This window comes from Zootoca vivipara, chromosome 11, assembly GCF_965207765.1.
Source record: "Zootoca vivipara chromosome 11, rZooViv2.hap1.1, whole genome shotgun sequence".
NCBI classification, from domain to species: domain Eukaryota; kingdom Metazoa; phylum Chordata; class Lepidosauria; order Squamata; family Lacertidae; genus Zootoca; species Zootoca vivipara.
Window position 1 is genome coordinate 6854315 of NC_142594.1, and position 18616 is coordinate 6872930.

At 46.2% G+C, this 18616-nt stretch overlaps 1 protein-coding gene across 1 annotated transcript in view; it reads left to right on the forward strand.

The window, feature by feature from the left end:
- Positions 1 to 960: 960 nt before the first annotated feature.
- Positions 961 to 18616, forward strand: part of TBX20 (T-box transcription factor 20) — a 50162-nt gene continuing 32506 nt past the window's right edge. Inside the window, exons 1-3 of the mRNA XM_035129557.3 lie at positions 961 to 1087; positions 9112 to 9352; positions 12954 to 13118. Of these exons, the coding sequence (XP_034985448.1) occupies positions 961 to 1087; positions 9112 to 9352; positions 12954 to 13118 (533 nt within the window). The remainder of the gene's footprint in view (positions 1088 to 9111; positions 9353 to 12953; positions 13119 to 18616) is intronic.

Below are 18616 nucleotides of genomic sequence, written 5' to 3' on the forward strand. Positions count from 1 at the left end.
CAATGTTAAGAACCTTTGTTGTGGGTGTTTTGAGCAGGAACTCAGGGGGACTGAGTTCCCTTACCTTTTAAAAATTAAATATACATATTTTTTGGTCCGGGGTGGGGGGCTGAAATGGATATACACCCAATGCCTGAGCCAAAAATCCACCTATAATAAAGTTTTGGCCATTTATAATACAGATCGTTGTCTGCTTGATTTTATATCACATATTACATTAAGCCACTGCTGGGGGGTGGCATTGTGACTGGGCCCATAATAAACTAAACTAATAACTAACTAACTAACTTCGTGGTGAGCAAACCCTGAGCGCTGGTGGAACCAGCGAGCTGCCCGGAGATGGAGAAATCAAAACGCGTGGGTTGAAATACAGAATAGGGGTGGTCCGATGCCCTCCCTGGAGGGTCCCCCCTCCCTCTTGAAACCCCGACAAAGGACCAGGGGAAGACTTCTCCAAACTCTGGTTTCCTCCCCAGAACTAAACTGTTGCCTTGAAAGAAAGGGCGAGTTTGGAGAGCCTGCCGCTTGCCCTCGCGCGCTCTGCCTTTCTCTCCGGTGGGATCAGCGAGGCCTGACGTGGGCAGGCTCTGATTGGCTGGCCGCCGATAGGATCTCGGCGGCCAGCGAATTAAGGCGGAGGAGGAAGGAAGGCGGATCTCATTGCGAGCCCTCCGGCCCTGGCAGACGCCTCTTCCATCCGCACCGAAGCGCTCTCTCTCCTTCTTCCTCGCCTCCATCCAGGGAGCAGGGAAAACGATGGTCGCCGCGTAAACGGCGCCCGCGCCTTCCAGTCTCGTCTTGGGGAGTCTGGCAAAAAGTTCTGGCCTCCCGATCCCTCAGCCCGTGGGCTCCTTCCTCCTCACTGCTTCTCCTTTGGAGCCGTCTGGGTAGCAGGAGGGAACGGCCTGGCTCTGCGCGACCATCTGACTTTTTTGGGGTGCCGTCCTCTGCTCCGAGACCATGGAGTACACCGCCTCCCCCAAGCCGCAGCTCTCCTCCCGGGCGAACGCCTTCTCCATCGCCGCGCTCATGTCCAGCGGGAGCTCCAAGGAGAAAGAGAACGCCGAGAGCACCATCAAGCCTCTGGGTGAGTCTCCGGAGAAGGAGGGACGCGCCGTCGGGGGGGGGTCCTCTTCTCCAAGCCCACCTGCCCGTGCCTAGAGGGGCTTTTGCCCGGGATGCTGGAGTGATCGCTTGGGGGAATGGAGGGAAGGGGTGATCCTGTCATAGGATCATAGAAGGGACCCCCATGGTCATCCAGGCAAAGCCCTTGCCATGCAGGAAAACAGACATGTTCCTGCTTTGCTTTGCAAATGTGTTAGCAGTTTTAATGCGGCACCGAGCTCAATGGGCCTTACTCCCTAGTAACTGTGTGTGCGGGCGGGGGGATACGTTTAGAAAAAGAACAGCTTTCCAAAATAATAATTATTCGTGGGGTGGGAGAATGCATTTCCTAAGTTGGACTGGATGGTTCAACTTCCCCTTGACTGGGATGTTATCAATGATGCCTTCCAAACGTCCAGTGGAAAGTTTTAAAAGGCAACGGAAGCAAACGTTTTTTCTAAGTAGCCTGGTACACAACTAAAACGTTCCGGTGTTACGACGGGGAGTTCCGTGGTTCTTTAAAGGCTGCGATTATCCGACGTATCGTTTTCCTTTTAAGAAGCTGCTGCTTTTGGAGGGATCAGATACAGGATCTGGCCCCAGTGCCCGTATATCCAGTTAGAAATAAAAACCAGATACGATTTTGCTAAGTTGAGTTTTCTTGGACGGCCCTTCCTCTCTCCGGGCAAAAGAGACCATCGATCCGGAAAACAAACTTTTCATCCGAGAACATTGGGGCGCAGCTGTAGTTGTAAAATCAGCCCACGGACCAGCTGATTAAGTGGGAACCACTTCTCCAGTTTGTTCGTACACTTTTTAAACTAGGGAGATAGAGTTAGGAGAAGGAGATCCAGCTAAAGTAATTATTAGCAATCCGATTTAAAAAATCCTGTGCACATTTAGCTGGGAGCAAGTCCCAGGATCGCTCGGCAAGCACGTTTAGCTTGGTAGGATTTGCCTCAGGATGAAAATGGGCCCTCCTTTTGAAGGAGTTTGTATTCAAAATACTGTAAACTTGTCCCCCTGAAATCACTGGGATTCTTAATAGCCAGGGCTGTGATTCTGAATCTGGAAGCCATTTAAAAAAAAATAAACCCGACCAATTTCAGATAAATATTTTTAGGATGAGGTGATCATAAGCTAAGGGGTCTGAAAGAAATGAGATTTGCTTTCAAATACAAAGACTCCGTTCACATCCCTTTGAATTCGAAGGCAAAACTTCGCAATCCACAGCAGGGAGCCTATATTTTTTTACTGTGATCCTTAAAGCCTCTGAAGTCAACCTGCCCTATCCTACATGGATAGACGTTCCATTCTAAAACATCTCCACGTTGAGTAAATAAGATTTGCTTTCTGATAAACACGCCAGGGCTACAGTTTCATTCTCTCTAGTAAAACTTTCCACATTGACTTGAAAATAAGCCACTTTGTTTCGTAAGAGAACTTGCTTCTAATTCCAGAAGTTTAGTGCGTCAACCCAAATACCTAACCCTTTTTACCGTGGCTTTTTGACACTTGATGTGTATGTATACTTTTGAGGACCCACCTAAGTTATTTTAAATTGTTTTAAAATATTGTGTTTTAATGTTGGAACCCACCTTTTGGATAAAGGGCAGGCAATTAATAATGATAATGATAAATAGTGGATAATGTGAATAGTCTTGTGCGTTTTGTTTTAAATACGTTTTGTCGACTTGTATAGAACCTCCGTTACAGAATTTCCTAAGAAAAGAGTAGATATGTCTCTGCTCCAAGGACGTTATAAGGAAAATATCAAATAATTATTGCAGTCTGTTTATTTTAGGATACTGTTGTGCTGATTTTGACCTTTAAAGCACTTGGAGCTTTAGTTACATTATGTATTTAGATCCTTTTCTCTCACAGAAGCTTTAACAAAAAATACTTCTCATAAAGCCGTTGCTCAGCTCTTTGCGTGGGTTTCCTTTATGGCTGTTTAAGAAACATTACCCAGCAACCCTTAATTATAAATTTCTTCACACCTCTTCCCTCTGTCAGCTAGCCCACCTTTTAACCATTAATAGAAATAATGCACCTTTAGAAAAGCGCCTTTTTCTCTTGGTCAAGAATGAAAGGAAGAGTAAGAGTTCTCACTTGCGTTGTTAAAAAAGGGTAGGCCTAATTTAAACAGACACAACAAAAATTCGAAGGCTTTTAAGTACGAAAAAGATGCATTCAATAGAAGCAATGAGTATGCTTAAGAAACTTTCATCGAAAATAGAAACCGGTCCCTCATCCCAAACTTCGTACTTTAAAGATATTTTATCTTTCTGAGCTTCGGTCACAGCGAATTTGTTTCCGGTTATTTACAGATTCTTTCTTTTTCCCTCCCTGTTTCGAGTATGGACTGGCTCGTGTATGCATTTTACACTTGCCTTTGCGCCTGCTCTTAAAAAAAATATTCCTTCCCGCCTCCCACGGCAGTTTTTAAGTAAAAATGAGCAGAAAGTTCCTGGACAGGTTGAAAGAGATTCGGTACGACCATATCCTTGAGATCTGCTAAACCGGCTAAGATGATCACCAGGAGATTGGACCGGGCGGGGTCTCCATTTGTTTTGATTCGGTTTGCTTGCTTGTTTGGTCTCTGCTGAGGAAGACACTGGAGGCCGAGGGCACTGGATTTTCTCTGGAGCGCGTCCCAAATCGACTCGCTGCAGATATGCCTCGCCTTCTAGCTGCCCCCTTCCTTCTTCCATTGGAAGTGTAGGCCCAACTTGCCCTCTCTTCTGTTCAGCCTATTTCCCAGACTCAACCGCAGTCTTGCGCGCCCAGCGGCTGATTAGAGCCAGAGTCACAGATACGATTGGCTTTGCTCGGAGGCGGATTCCGTTGCCGTGAACTGGGGGTTACACTTCGATCTAATTCGGTCCATTTAATCCCAATGGGACAGCTATCTGGGCAATCCGTTATTGTGCTTTGGAGCTAGGAGTCACTGTTGAACGTGTGAGACGCAACTTGGCTGTGTTCGCGCCATAGACACTTAAAGGGCGCGCGCGCGCGCACCCACCCCCATTAATCCTGGGAGCCCTAGTTTGCTGGGAACTGTAGTTCTGAGCGGTGGTAAACTACAGTTCCCAGGATTCTTGGTGGCATGTGCTTTAAAATGCGCTTGAAGGGTTAAACCAGGACGGAGAGCGAAGGCTTAGAACTTCCTTCAAGTGTCTTTGGCATATATTATCTGAATTCAAAAATCGCTCGACCTCTGTGGGAGAGATTTATGGGGTATTTTTTGCCACTAGTTTACTTAACTAAAAACTGGCTTTCTAGAGGATGTCCCGTTGACATAATCGTGCTTAAGAGCGTGACAAAACCATTGAACAACAAAAACTTGACAGAGGTTCCTTCTAAATCCCAACAAAGCGGGTGCTCTCTTCTTTTCATAGTAGCTACTTTTATTTATACATTTATCATAAATAGGTACAACCCGCTTTCCATTGATACAGATACCAGGGCCGGGGTACGGAACGCAAAATCAAACAATTTCCACAAAGCATCCATTGCGTTTAAATCCCTGGGAAGTGAGATAATTTAAATGAAGAGTTTGAGATTGCCGGAGGGTGGGATCCTGTGTGGATGCTTTTATATACCCTGGATCGAGGCAGACGCACTGATTTCCGTGCAGACTGTTAGAAGTCAGTGAACTTCATCCCAAGGAAAGCCACAACCCACCCGAGCGTTTCTCCTCAACAAACCCCATTTCAAAGGAGCGAGACTGCGTAAAAGCAGAGTTCATTCATTTCAATGGTGCTTGAAACTTCTGGTGAGTTTGCGCCCTGCAGGGAACCTTGGAAGAGTGTTAGGAACAGAGACGTTTTGTCCAACCCCAAGTTTGGATGCATATGTCAACCTTAGTTATGTCCTTTTCCAAACCGTAATTATTTTAATACCACCCTCAGTTGCGAAGTTTACAGTGGATCAGTGAGTTGGGCAACCCAGCCACGAAGTTATTTGGATCTGAGCGCACCCTGACTTTGAATAAAACACGAGGTTTTACATCTGTCCGATCCCTCTGAAACTGAAATATTTATCCTGAATAAAGGGGTCGAGAATCAGGCTTCTTTTCCCCACCCCTCCTTGAGCTTATTCCAAGGTTACAATACAGCTTTGCCCATTGCCATAACATCAGAGAAAGATCATTCCAATCCTCAATCCCACACCACTGTCAGGATCAGGCTTCGAGCCTGCCTTATGGGACTTGAACGGTACCGGACGGTTAGATCTGCTTCATTATTGAAAGTAGAGCCCACTGAATTGAATGGGGTTTTCGCTTGGGATTGCAGCGTGCATTTTACGTGCTCCAAATCTATGCATATTTCCTTGGGACGGAAAACTCGGTCGTTTTTAACATCTCAGGGAGTCGACTCCGGATCGCAACCTTTCACTGGGCTAGTCCGGTTGGAAACGTGTATCTGACCAATTGGTGGTGTATGTTTTTTGGCATTTCGTGGGTGAAATGCTTGGGATCAGTCTCCGGCTGGTGCGATCCCGAATCTTGGCACAGGATGGGTCCTGTGAGTTGGTTGGGAATGGGCCGCCCGCGTCGCTGGTCCGATTCTGCCCATCTGGGACCAGTTCTATTTTGGGGTTCCCTTCCATAGTGCGCCGCTCGCTTCGGACGCCAGCTGGATAACGTCTCCCTCCACCGCCAACCACGACGAAGGCCCTCAAGTGGTTTCTTTATTTAAGGGCGGCGATAATCGGGGCATGTAGAAGTATTCAAAGTAACTGGGTCCTTATCAGTTGACATCCAACAGCGCCGAGGCGCGCGACCCAGCAAGGGAAGCTCTCCTGCGCAAGTCTCCTGAGCACATTCGAGAAAAGTTTCCCGGTGGATGCTGACCCCTGGGCTGGATTTAACAACCAGCTGCTAATAGGGGGCCCAGGGCTTTACAATGCAATCAAATTTAAGCCTGCTCAGAAGTAAGCCCCGCCGAGTTCCGTGGGGCTTACTCCCAGGTAAGTGGAGGTAGGGTTATATCCTGAGAGTTTTAGAATTAAGAGTCCTATTTCTGGTTTTAGCTAAAGCACAATCAAGCCTCTTTAGCCTCCGTCCCAACTGCGCACAAACCGCTAGATCCCGATTTTCTGGATACAGCTCGGGCGTTTGGGGGGTGGGGTGAGGTGGAGCGGGAATCTCTGACTTACTTTCTCCAGCTGGATCCGTTTCCTTCGCATTTCGTCTCCAGTTTCTAGCACTTGAGCTCCAGACTTGTGCCGAAGGTGAGGCTTGCTCCCGATGCCTACATCTGATATAGCGCCCCGCGGAGAGTTATGCAGCGCTAGCAGATCAAGCGATAACTTCATTTCCCGGTCGGTCCCCTCGCCTGATGAAAACGGGGGTTTCTTTGGAATCCTCCTGGGTGGGCAGCCTCTCTCCACGCGGAGGGACTGGAGAAAGAAATCCGATCAGAAGAACTTGTGATCAATTTGGAAGATTGATCGGACGATCAGAAGCCGCAGGGTGTTTGGAGCTGGTTTTCCCTCTAGACTTGGGAAGGTTTCAAAATCGGTGGTCCTTTTTCCTACCTCTATCTTAATATTTACATGCTGCCTCTCCATCAAGTTCTAGCCCGTCCCCCGCCTCAAATCGCTTTCATCCTCACTACAACCCTGTGAGGTAAGTATCGGTCCGATGCCACCCAAGCTGGTCACAGCATGACACTCCAAGCGTAGGTGCCAACTCCCTGGGGCTTTGGGTGCCCAAGCACCCACAAAATTCCCCATGAAGGGGCTGGACGGGCACCCACAAATTTCCATGCCAGCACCATGCATGCTGCATGACACCCACCCACGGCCCTGGGCACCCACCGTCAGAGGGCCATGTTGGCACTCCTGACTCCAAGAGTTCATTTCACTAGTAACTGACAACCATTTAATTTCAGTTACCCTTTGCAGGTAGAAGCAAGCTCTGCTACCTATTCTAGAGAGATGCTCTGCTACCTATTCTATGCAGTTCTTTTGTTGATCACAAGTTGGGGCAGGATCCAGTCGAGAAGCGGGAACCTAAACATGTTTATTCACAGAAGGCTCAGCGAGAGCTACTCCAAGGAGAATGTCCAGCCCCTCGTGAAATCCCCTTTGAACACAGTGGGAGGGAGGGAAGCCTCTGAACTACAAGTTTAGTCGGAGGTAAATCCTATTAAGTTCAATGGGGCTTATTATTCCCAGGTACGTGCGTGTGCCTGGGATTTCAGGCTCAAGGTGCGATCCTAGGCTTGGTCTCGCAGAATGCGAGGAGATGGTAAAGGATTAGCAGCCTTCGCCTTCTATTGAAATCCAAGGAAAGAGGTAAAAGTGCTTTGAATTTTGGCAAGGTTAGCTGGGCCTGATGCTGTTTCCCCTACTTGTTTGCAACCAGCTGCAGCTCCTGCGCCCATTTTCCTGGGAGGAAGCCCAACTGATCTCCTTCTGAGTAGACTTGCATAGGAATGCTCTGTCGGTTGGGGAAGGGGGGGGGAGCAGTTTAAACCCATCCTGAATAAACAGAAAAACGCTTACGGAGTTCAAAGGTACTTCCTTTCTTCCAAGTAAACAGGGTTGTTTAAAAATAAATAAATTACACCCCCTAAAAATATCCGCTTCTTTGATTGCAAATCATCTCCCTTTCGCTTGGTGTCATCTACACAAAGTCTTTTGAGCTTAAAACCTTTATGGTCGGGTTGTACGGTAAATGATGTTTTCAAAGACCTATCTTTGTGCCACACGTCGAGGTTCTAGGCCTCAGTGAGGAGGAGGAAAACCTCTAAATCTGTAGATGTCAAGTGAAAGCTCATGTGACAATGCTCCAAGATAAATAAATAAATATACACCGAGAAAACTTAATGCCAGGGCAAGTCTGGAATGTTGACGCGCTAGTTTTCTATTTGCAGGGTTGTTTTTAAATGAAGAGCATTCCTTCCTTCCTTCCTTCATTCATTCATTCTAACCCCGAGCACAAACCTGAAGTAGAGAGAAGTGTAGGCTTGGTGGGGAAAAGGAAAACTGGGGGAAATTGCTTTCTCCCAATTTTCCGTTCCCTCCCCACTCCTTGTTTCCGACAAAATGGGAGTGAGAACGGGACGTAAAATTTGATTCCCACCTCTTGTCTACTCTCCATTTGTTCAGAAACTAATAGGTGGGAGGAACGGACAAACTGGGGGGGGGGGGAACAACCCATCTCCCGCCCGCAATATTTCTCGTTTTCTCCCAGGCCTTCACATCTAAAGTGAAGCGGATGAAACACAGGTTTCGTGCCACAGAAAGCAAGTGGCCAGCGTTCTTGTACCTGCTTGCAAAACATTGTCTGTGGCGCGCTTCGAGGGTGGCCAAAGCCGTCTCGGGGCTGCGTCTGCACTCGTCTGCGGGGCAATCCACAAGTTCTCTCTTTCCCGTTCTCTCTTCTGAAATCTTGAGGACAAGACGCGATGGAAATCAGGAGGCGGCGGCAAGTGGAGAAAGCTCTCCAGATTCAACACTTTCGCTGCGCTTTGATTGCTTTTAACTGCCAATTGCGGTAACCGTGTGTAGCCGGCTCCCTGCCTAAAAGCGCCCGAATGCCTCTGCTGTTGCTGTGCGTAAAAACGCAGGGCGGCAGGGAGTTTAAAATCCGTATCCTCTGCCGCTTGAAAAATTCAGGGGGCTTAATGTCGCGGGATCCTGGCCGAAGTTTTCAAGGTTCCGCTTTCCCAAAGGGGCCCTAAGTTCATATGAGTGAGGGAAGAGACAGGCAGACGGAAAAAGAGACCCCAAGATAGTCTTGGATCGGCTATAGCTACGACAATCTCTCCAATTTCGTGCGCGTCGTTTTCATTTGCGGGAGTTCAGGGCGCATCACATTCAGTTCTCCCCCTGCTTATTATTTGCTTTCTGCTGGGATCCTGCCTAGTGTTTGTCAGGTTCACCTCTGCTCCTCCTGGCAGCAGGCCCACTTGCTTTTTCCATTTTTGCTCTTCTGTCTGTGGTGACTCCGTCTCACTCCGTCGTCGCCCTTTCTCTCTGTCCCATTTGCAGAGCAATTCGTGGAGAAGTCGTCTTGCTCCCAAACGCTCGGCGACTTGCCCGCTTTGGAAACGCCGCCGGGGGATTTCAGCAGCGCCAGCCCCTCTTCCCTGTGCACCGAGCCCCTCATTCCCACCACCCCCATCATTCCCAGCGAGGAGATGGCTAAGATCTCCTGCAGCTTGGAGACCAAGGACCTCTGGGACAAATTCCACGATCTGGGCACCGAGATGATTATCACCAAATCGGGAAGGTAAGGCTATAGAACATCGGTTATATTTTGGCACCACAATCCACAGTTGGGCAGGTTAGGACTAACCCAAAACGTCACAAAATAGTGACAAGCTTTAGTTGGTGGTCCTAAGCAAGGCATTAGCTGTGTGTGAGATTTGGGGAGATGTTGCTTCGACACAACTGCTTTTGCTTATTTGTTGTGCAAAATTACAATGGAGCAACTGAAAGGAAAGAGGGGTGAGAGAATAGAAGTCCATAGGGCGAAAAAGTTGACTCGAAAGTCTGGGAAAGGGGTAGTTTATCACCAGCCACCCCTCAAATGTGCGTGCATAGCTGTGGATTTATCCAGCCCATGCTTCAGGCATCTGGATTGCGCTAGAAAAGCTTCATTAACGCAGAAAAAAGTGCTGATCTGCTCCTCTCCGCTTCCACGCCTCATTGCTAAAAACTACTGAGTTTGAGGTGTTGTCAGATGACATGAAGGTTCTTGTCCTCTTTTCTTCGTTTTTGATCTGTGACGGCTGTTTAACACGTGCATGTCATGGGTTAAATGTTGGTGTCTCCAAGTGATGCACATGCCTTGTGTATCAGCCCCTGTAACATTAGACCACTTGAAGTATTTGCTTGTAGACTGCACCAAAAGGATATTAATATGAGCGTAATAGTTAGAATAAGAATGTTATGCTTCCTTTTATTTTGACATGAGGGAAGAGCTGTAGAATACTAACTATACAACGGCTGCAGCGCAAAAACCAGCTTTGGGATAACAGTATTGTCTGGACCTGATTGTTTAATTTTGTTTTAGACTGCAATCCTGCACCCACTTACTTGGGAGTAAGTCCTATTGAACACAATGGTACTTACTTCTAAGTAGGTATGTGCAGGATTACATTGTAGTGCATGAGCAGAGAAGCTGAGGACGGAGTAAAAAATGTGTGCCTTTCAGTTGAAATCTGTGAAATAACCAGTATTTTTTTTTAACAATCTACCGTACATTAATATAATTTATGGATTGATGCTATTTTCAGAAGGTTCGCCAAATCAGTCTGTTGTAGCAGAAACAAAAACAGAAAAGGCTTGCAGGACCTTAAGGATGACCTCAGTTTACTGTGACGTGAGCTTTTGGGGACTAAAGTCCACTTTGTGTGGTGTAGGAATCAGCCTCCACAGCTAATAAGCAGAGCACCCCATCCATAATAGGCATAACATTGCTGTGTATTCAGGGGGCTTTGTAACACTGGAATCTGCCTTATATGAAGTCAGACCATTGGTCCATCCAGCTCAGTACTGCCTACACTGACTGACAGCTGCTCGCTAGGTTTCAGCCAGTCCCACATGGAGATGCTAGGATATTGAATCTTGGACCTTCTGCGCTCAAAGCAGATGCTCGTTCTCATATCTTCCTTGTTTTCATTTCTGCCAGTAATTTGCACATTCCACACACCCCATATAAAAATAATGTAATTACAAAATTTCCTCAAGACAAAACCCATGGCTTAAAAGGGGAAAATTGTAGTTTTGTAGTAGTAGTTGTTTGTTTCAAAAGCTTTCCTTGGTTACCCCATCCTTAGTGTCCTTTGCAGAGGTCCCACCCAGACCTAAAAGCTCTAAGGTTAATCAGGCTTGGGGAAGCCTGTCAGAGGACTTCGGATTCTGGTTTCATTCTTCTCATAAACATTCAGAAGTGAGTTTCCTTCCCTCTTCCTGGGCCTTTCCAGATCACGGTTTCCTTAAGACTATTTTACACAAAGGAAATCTGGATTTACCACAGACCCATACAATACTGAACCAAGCACATCTCCTTTGGCAAAGGTACCTGCATGATACAAGTGTTGACGTACGCATATTTATCACACTATATACTTAAAATATAACTTGCTCTCTCAATGAAAGCAGTATACTGTATATGAAAGCAGTGGTGGGAACTTTGCACTTTCCCATTGACAAAATGTTGTTGTTAAGTGCTGGGAAAGTGCCATTTTCACAACAGGAACTTTGAAAAGAGCTGTCACGATCCCATGCAACTCTTGAGCAACAACTCTTGAGTTTACCACACAATTTCATTCTTTTAGACCTATAATGTTTTAAGTGTCTACCCAGAACGAAGCTCTAGTAAGCTCAGTGGGGTTTCCTCCCCCAAAATTTGCAGCTAAGGGCTACAAATGCATAGTTGTCAATTTCTCCCTTTTTTTAAAGGGAAATTTCCTTATGCTGAATAGGCTTCCTCCTGAGAAAAGGGAAAACTTGACAGCTATGCAAATGGTGCTTGTGAAATCACTAGTGAGTGACACAACTCCTTTTCCATGCTGCATCATTTTGTGATATTTGACAGGTTCCTATTTGTTTAGTTCATTAGACTGCTTAACTGTCCCACTTAACATGGGAGCGCTTAAACAATTCAGAAATAGCCATCGACACCTGCAAGGCTGCTTTTTTACGATACCACAATTTCATCCCATTTCATGTGGAAAGGAGGGATATAAAATGGAAACACATAGCTAAAATTCCCCTTGATTTTTTTTTAAAAGTTAGCTCTTAGGAAATGGTGTGCATATTTTTTTTTTAAAAAAACCCACCAGATACCTTTCATCCTGACTGGTTCCAGGGCAGATGATAGATACAATACTATTACAGTTATCAACATCACAATATTATTCATAACAATAGATTTGAGAGCAAACACAGGTGGTTCTCATATCTATGGTGGCTTTTTAAAAAGGAGGACCCAAATATGCCTACTCTTTCCTCTAGCCTTAATATTTTTGAAGTGGGAATACGATAGTGTGCCAATAAATAGCACAGGCATCCCCAAACTGCGGCCCTCCAGATGTTTTGGCCTACAACTCCCATGATCCCTAGCTAACAGGACCAGTGGTCAGGGATGATGGGAAATGTAGTCCAAAACATCTGGAGGGCCGAAGTTTGGGGATGCCTAGCACTAAGGGAGAAAACCCTTATTTACTTTGGATATGATGCAGAATGGAAGTATGACCGACTTTTAATTTGGCAACACATCTAAAAACCTGGAGGAATATGCATTTCTCCACTCTCTAGGTTAGGATGTGCAGTGAGATGCCTCAATTCACAGGCTCGCTGCCATATCCAAAGGCATGACTGCTGTTTATACTAATTTTCACTCTTCTCCCGCATAGCCTCCATTCTGCTTATTGCTTCCTTGCCCTACTTCCCCCATTGAGCTCCACACGACCAGAGGATCCCATTCCATTGTGTTCCTACAGACCTACAGTTGCCGTTTTTACACCTCCTTCCACTTGCAGCCTCAGGCTTGCTCCACCCTGCACTGGAAGGGACATGACGAGTCTTCTTACACGACTCTCTTTCTTTAACTGCCTGGGAGCTGCATGTGACCGTCCAGCTGCCGTTTAAAATTCATTTTAAATGTTTGAAATGTGGAGCGGCTTCAGTCAATGTATATTTGCAGGGAGATATGGATTGTTTTAAATATCCCCAAACAAAGATATACAGGCATGCTTGGAATTTCCCTGTCTCTCTGGTAGGCTAGGCTTATAATGTCTGTTTCTGATCAGTTTCAAAAGGGGCTGTTTTCTCTGGTCCCTTATTTATATATTCATCATCTTGTCTGCTTCTGTCTGTTTCAGAAGAATGTTTCCGACCATTAGGGTTTCCTTTTCGGGTGTGGATCCGGAAGCCAAGTTCATTGTGCTGATGGATATCGTTCCAGTGGACAATAAGCGGTACCGATATGCCTACCACAGGTCCTCCTGGCTGGTTGCTGGCAAAGCGGACCCTCCTCTGCCTGCAAGGTCAGTTCATGTGCAAGTCATATCCATTACACACACACCCTCTGTGGGAATGTTAGGGATGTGGATTAGGATATATTATTAGATAGATCCTATCCAAGCTTGTGTTATCAAGCTTCCAATATCAGCAGAATGACATTCCCCTTTTGTGCACAGTAAAAGTGTGCGTTTAGGTTTGTTAAAACCTATACAACAATATTATACTTCCTGGCAAATCCCCTTTGTCCCTCTTAAAAGAAATACACAACACAGTGTTTATAAAATAAGATAGAGTTTACTTACAGGTTCATCCTGAGTTAACAGCATAATCTCAGGAAGGCAGGTTTACGTAAAAAAAGTTACAAATCTGGAGTCTACTTAGCAGAGTAAGGCTCCATCTGGTCTCTCTCTTGGCAGCAGGCCGAGAGGGAGAACCATCCTAACTGGAGATTCTCTGGAGATGTGTTCCCATGGAAGAAGAGATGGCTAAGAGAGAGAATGGCTGCTGGCTAGGGGCTTTTATCTGCCAGCTAATCCATCTCATCTGCATGTCTGGAGGAACAGGAAACTGAGCCTTGGTCAGGTGTTCCTCCAGGTGAGTTCCTCTTAGTGGACACTCTCGGAACTGTTGTGACTTGTCTGCCCCAGTGTTCCATCCCACACCCTCAAATCTCTGCTGTTGCTTTGTAAATACTGTGGCAAGACCAAGAACTGACAACTGCTGAAACCAATGGTCAGGAAAACAAAATCCGTGATAGGAGCCAAAAGTTCTGTGCATTCCAAAGGTGGACAATCTGCAGCCTTATGCCTGCATTTGGCCCTTGGTCTAGTTTTATGTGGCCTTTGGCTCAATTTTATGCAGGTGGCAAGGAGGAGGAAAACTGGAAGGAAAGGGAGTGAGAGATAAGGAGGTGGTTCCATCTATTTTTCACCTTAGCCATGCCCACTTTTGACTCCTGTTCCACACACCACTGGTTTGCAGCCCTTGACAGATTACTTCCAAAGAAATTTCCCCAAGGGTTGCCCATCCCTGCTGTATTGTTGAGCCTTTTTTATATATAGGAACCCCCCCCCCCAAATTTTGAGCAGTGTGTGGCAGTGTGCATGATCCAGCTAAATGCAAGCAGATCTAATCAAAGTAAAAACAGGTTCTATTATCTTTGGCTTAATCATGCCCAGAATCTTAAGGATTTTCTGCCCTACCCCCTACCCCCCCAAAAAAGAACCTTGCAAAAGTTTTAGTGCCAAACAGTTTAAATGACTTTTTAAATATATACATTATTTTCTTCTTGCTACAATACTTTCCGCTCTTTAACTTCAAAGAAATCCAGACATGTTTGGCCAAGTGGGAGTCAAAAATATTAGATTACAGCTTGATTCATGCAATTACATTATTTTTTCAACTGAAGACTAAACCATGGGTCATGTTTATGCACTGCAGTCAATTAATTGTCGACTTGCTCTGCAAGTCAAGGGGACAAGATCCATTTTTCAATTTAAAGGCTCAGTTTTTTCAGCTTCTGTATCGGCCGAACTTCTGGATAATACATGGTGTGTGTGTGGAGGAGAGAGAGAGAGAGAGAGAGAGAGAGAGAAGAATCTAGGAATGACTGAGCCCCCCTTGGCTCAGTTTGCAATCCGACGCAGCAAGCCAAGCCATTCCCCTCTCAAAAAAGCTGTTATTTTCCCCAAGCACAACTCTAAATTCAGACCCCTTCATGTTCCCTGTGATGTTTCAAAATGCAAACTGAGATCTAATTCTCTTCCCCCAACTCCTGCAATATTCCAAATCCCGTGAACCACCCCTTCCCTTCTCCCAAACTTGCCTGCTGTCAGAGCTGTGCTGCCACAGGTGCTATCTCACTTGGAGGCTTCCATGGAAAGCCTTCCTCTATTTCCACGGCACCTGAGATGCTCCAGTGTAGTTCTCCAAGGCAACTGAGTCCTTAAGCTTTGGACAATAGGTGACTGGGAGAACCTTGTTTCTTTGATGCCCATCAGTGAAGCATTCTAGGCCCCAGAGGTTTCACACTGAAGCTCCTGAATGAGACATCTTCATTACCACAACTGCTCCAAAATGGTGTCTGGAACTTCCTAGAATGGTTTGTCTAGAGCAGGGTCAGGCGAGCTGGTGACCCTGCCCCCAAGATGTTGTTGGGCTATGACTCCAGTCCTCTGTGACCACTGGTGGTGTTGGCTGGAGTGGTGAGTGGTAGGAGGATCCAGAAGCGTTGGCCACCTCCTGGAGTGAGGTCATCCTGTACAAGATGCAGCACAGAGTGAAATGAGTCAATCTGGCTGAAAAACAACATCATTCCACCAAATTATGAGATACGATGGATGGTTACCTTGGACAGGGGCTTCTCAGTTGTGGCCCTCAGAATTTGGAATGGCCTCCTGATAGAGAGTTTGGCTGGCAGGCAGTAAAGACTACTTTATCCACATCTTTTCCTGTGTGTGTGTGTGTGTGTGTGTGTGTGTGTGTGTGTAATCCTTTAACTGTCCAGATGTGGATAAACTTCGTTCAGAAATGGGACCTTCACTATGCAATCTATACATGTCTACTCAGAAGTAAGTCCCACTAAGTTCACCTGGTATAGGACTGTGGTCTCAGCCTGTCTCCTTCAACTCATGCTTTTGTCTATTGTATTATGAGGATTTTTTTTAGCAGATTAAGCTGAAACTCTCAGTGACTCAAACTTTAAACATGTTGGCAGTCTAATATTAATTAAGTTCCAGGGGTTTTTAATTTATTCTTTCAGTGATCACTATTTGTAGACTCAACCCACATCTGTGTGTATATGTTTAAGTGTTGGATAGAAATATATCTGTTGCGTGCTTCGCAAGATTGAGTCAAATGATGTTAACTTGTTGATGTCGAAAAGATCTATCCATAAGTTTACTTACATAGGTGATTCTCAAGAGAAAGGGGGGTGCGTGCGGGGGGGGGAGGAATCCCTGCCAATTGTAAGCCTTGGTGACATGCATACCCTCAGGCTTCCCCCCCCATCATTTTTGTAGAGAAATAACTTTCAGCACTACAACTGCTGAGACCGAAATTAACGAGGATTAGCCAATATCATTTGAAAGCATTTCCATTCATAAACCTTCACTGTGGATGACCATTAAATCCTCCTTTTCCTGCTGTCAGCGTGCAAAGCAGCTCTCCCTCCCTTGCGCTGTGAATGGAAGGAGCGAAATTCTTTTGGGAAAATCTATTGTGGAACTTTCCAAGGGTCCCCAGTCCCAGAATGCTACTGGCTTAAATGGCTTTATGAACCAGACCGAACCTTTGAAAGACATACCTGTCTTATGAGTTCTAGCTTGTAGCCAAATATTCTGCTTGTTCTTTTATTCCTTTGGGGTTTTCTGTTTTGTTTCTTTAACATTGGTACAGAGTGTTGATTAGTTTCCTTGACAATGCAAGCCACCCTGTACTATTAGCTCCTTGCTAACTAAGCCAAGATCCATCCACCGCAGGGCAAAAGAAGAACTATGGCTCAGTGGTAGGTAAAAGTACAATCGGTTTCTTGATTAAGTGCTGATAGTGGGCGGTATTCAATGGAGTTTTACTCAGAGAACACCTATTAAAAATAATGAACCAGACTAAAGTACTGTCTGCACCGTACATTTAAACAAACAGGGCCTTCCGCAAAGAAGCTTGGGAACTGCAGTTTGTTAAGGGGGCTGACAATTGTTAGGGGACCCCTGTTGCACTCTCAGAGCTACAATTGCCAGGGTGGGTTAATAACCAACTGCTGTTTCCAGGAAACTCTGAAAACGGTAGCTCTTTGAAGGAATTGGAAGTCTCTCGACACCTCTCACCGCCCTTGACAAACTACAGTTCCCAGGATCCATGACGGTTTGGATTTGGATTTGATATCCCGCTTTATCACTACCCGAAGGAGTCTCAAAGCGGCTAACATTCTCCTTTCCCTTCCTCCCCCACAACAAACACTCTGTGAGGTGGGTGGGGCTGAGAGACTTCAGAGAAGTGTGACTAGCCCAAGGTCACCCAGCAGCTGCATGTGGAGGAGCGGAGACTCGAACCCGGTTCCCCAGATTACGAGACTACCGTTCTTAACCACTACACCAAACTGGTTCAAAGTGGTATGATAACTGCTTTAAATGTATAGCGCAGGTGGGACTTTAGTCACATTCATTAAATTCAGCGACTCTACTCTGAGTAAAACTATCCAGTGATTTTTTGGTTTTATATTCTGTTTTTTCTCTAGACAGTCCCTTCCCTCCATTTTTATCCTGCGCAAAACCCTGTGATGTAGGTTAGGCTGAAGGAGAGGATGAGAGAGAGGGGGGGGAGGGAGGGGGGAGGGAGTCACCTGGAATGCTTGATGGCTGAGTTTCCTTTTCTTCGTCCAGTCACTACATACCATGAACCATTCATTGTGTTCTTTCAAGCCTTGATCAGAACAGCTGCAGGGGAAGAGGCAAACAATCTTCCATTTTTTTGGGGGGGGGGAGAGAATGCAGTGGATTTGCTGAATAATAATCTAAAATGGAAGCATTAAGCATCAGCTAATGAAATAAAATTATGATTGAGGTTGCAAAAGGAATGAAAGGCCCAGGAAATAATAAAGCTTTAAAAGAGAAACAGGCATTCATGATTCAGGCCAGCAAATGAATAACTTAATGAGTCTGTTTCAGACATCGCTTATCTCAATCCTATTAACCTGGAACTGTTCCATTGATTTCGGTGGAATTTACTTGCAAGGAAGGGTGCTTGGGGTTGCTGTTAGGCAGCTATGGATCTGAGACAGATTGACTGGGTAGTAAGTCCTACTGGGTTCAGCAGGGCTTACTCCCAGATTAGCATTGATGGGATTGCCATGTTTGCCGCAGAGGTGGATTCGAGAAATGTCATATGTGGTAGGCGTCCAGGTGTACCATTTTGCTACCTGAGGCAAAACAGGAAGTGCCACCTTTCCCTGCCCTCCTGCCGCTTCTCTGCTCACCCTGCCGCTTCTGCAATTTTGGGTGCTGTTTCAGCCAATACCAGATGCAGCAGGACACCCACAGGGCTTCCACCCAGGGCCGGTGTGTCCATTTAGGTGAACTAGGCAGCTGCCTAGGGCGCCAAAATGGAGGGGGCGCTGGCCAGCCTGCCCGCCGCCCCCACCGCACCTGTCACCTGTTGAGCGGCCTGAAGCCACTCAACAGGCACAGCTGACAGGCGCAGTAGAGGCGGCCCCAAGCTTGCGCTCCCTGGGCGAAGCTCCAGAGGCACACGGGGAGGGCGAGCCTGGGGCCACCTCACCGCGCCTCTCAGCTGTTTTTTATTTCATTTTCATTTCTATTTTCTATTTTTATTTTTTTATTTTTCCTATTTCCTATATTTATTTATTATTTTATTAATGTGGGGGCGCAAAAAAACCTAGCGCCGGCCACCACCTCAGTTTACCTAATGGCAGAGCTGGGGAGGTGTGGGTTGGGAAGCCCTGCGGATCATGTTGGCAGGGGCAAAAGTGGGCGGCGGCGATTTATTAGCTACACCAGCTCCAGCT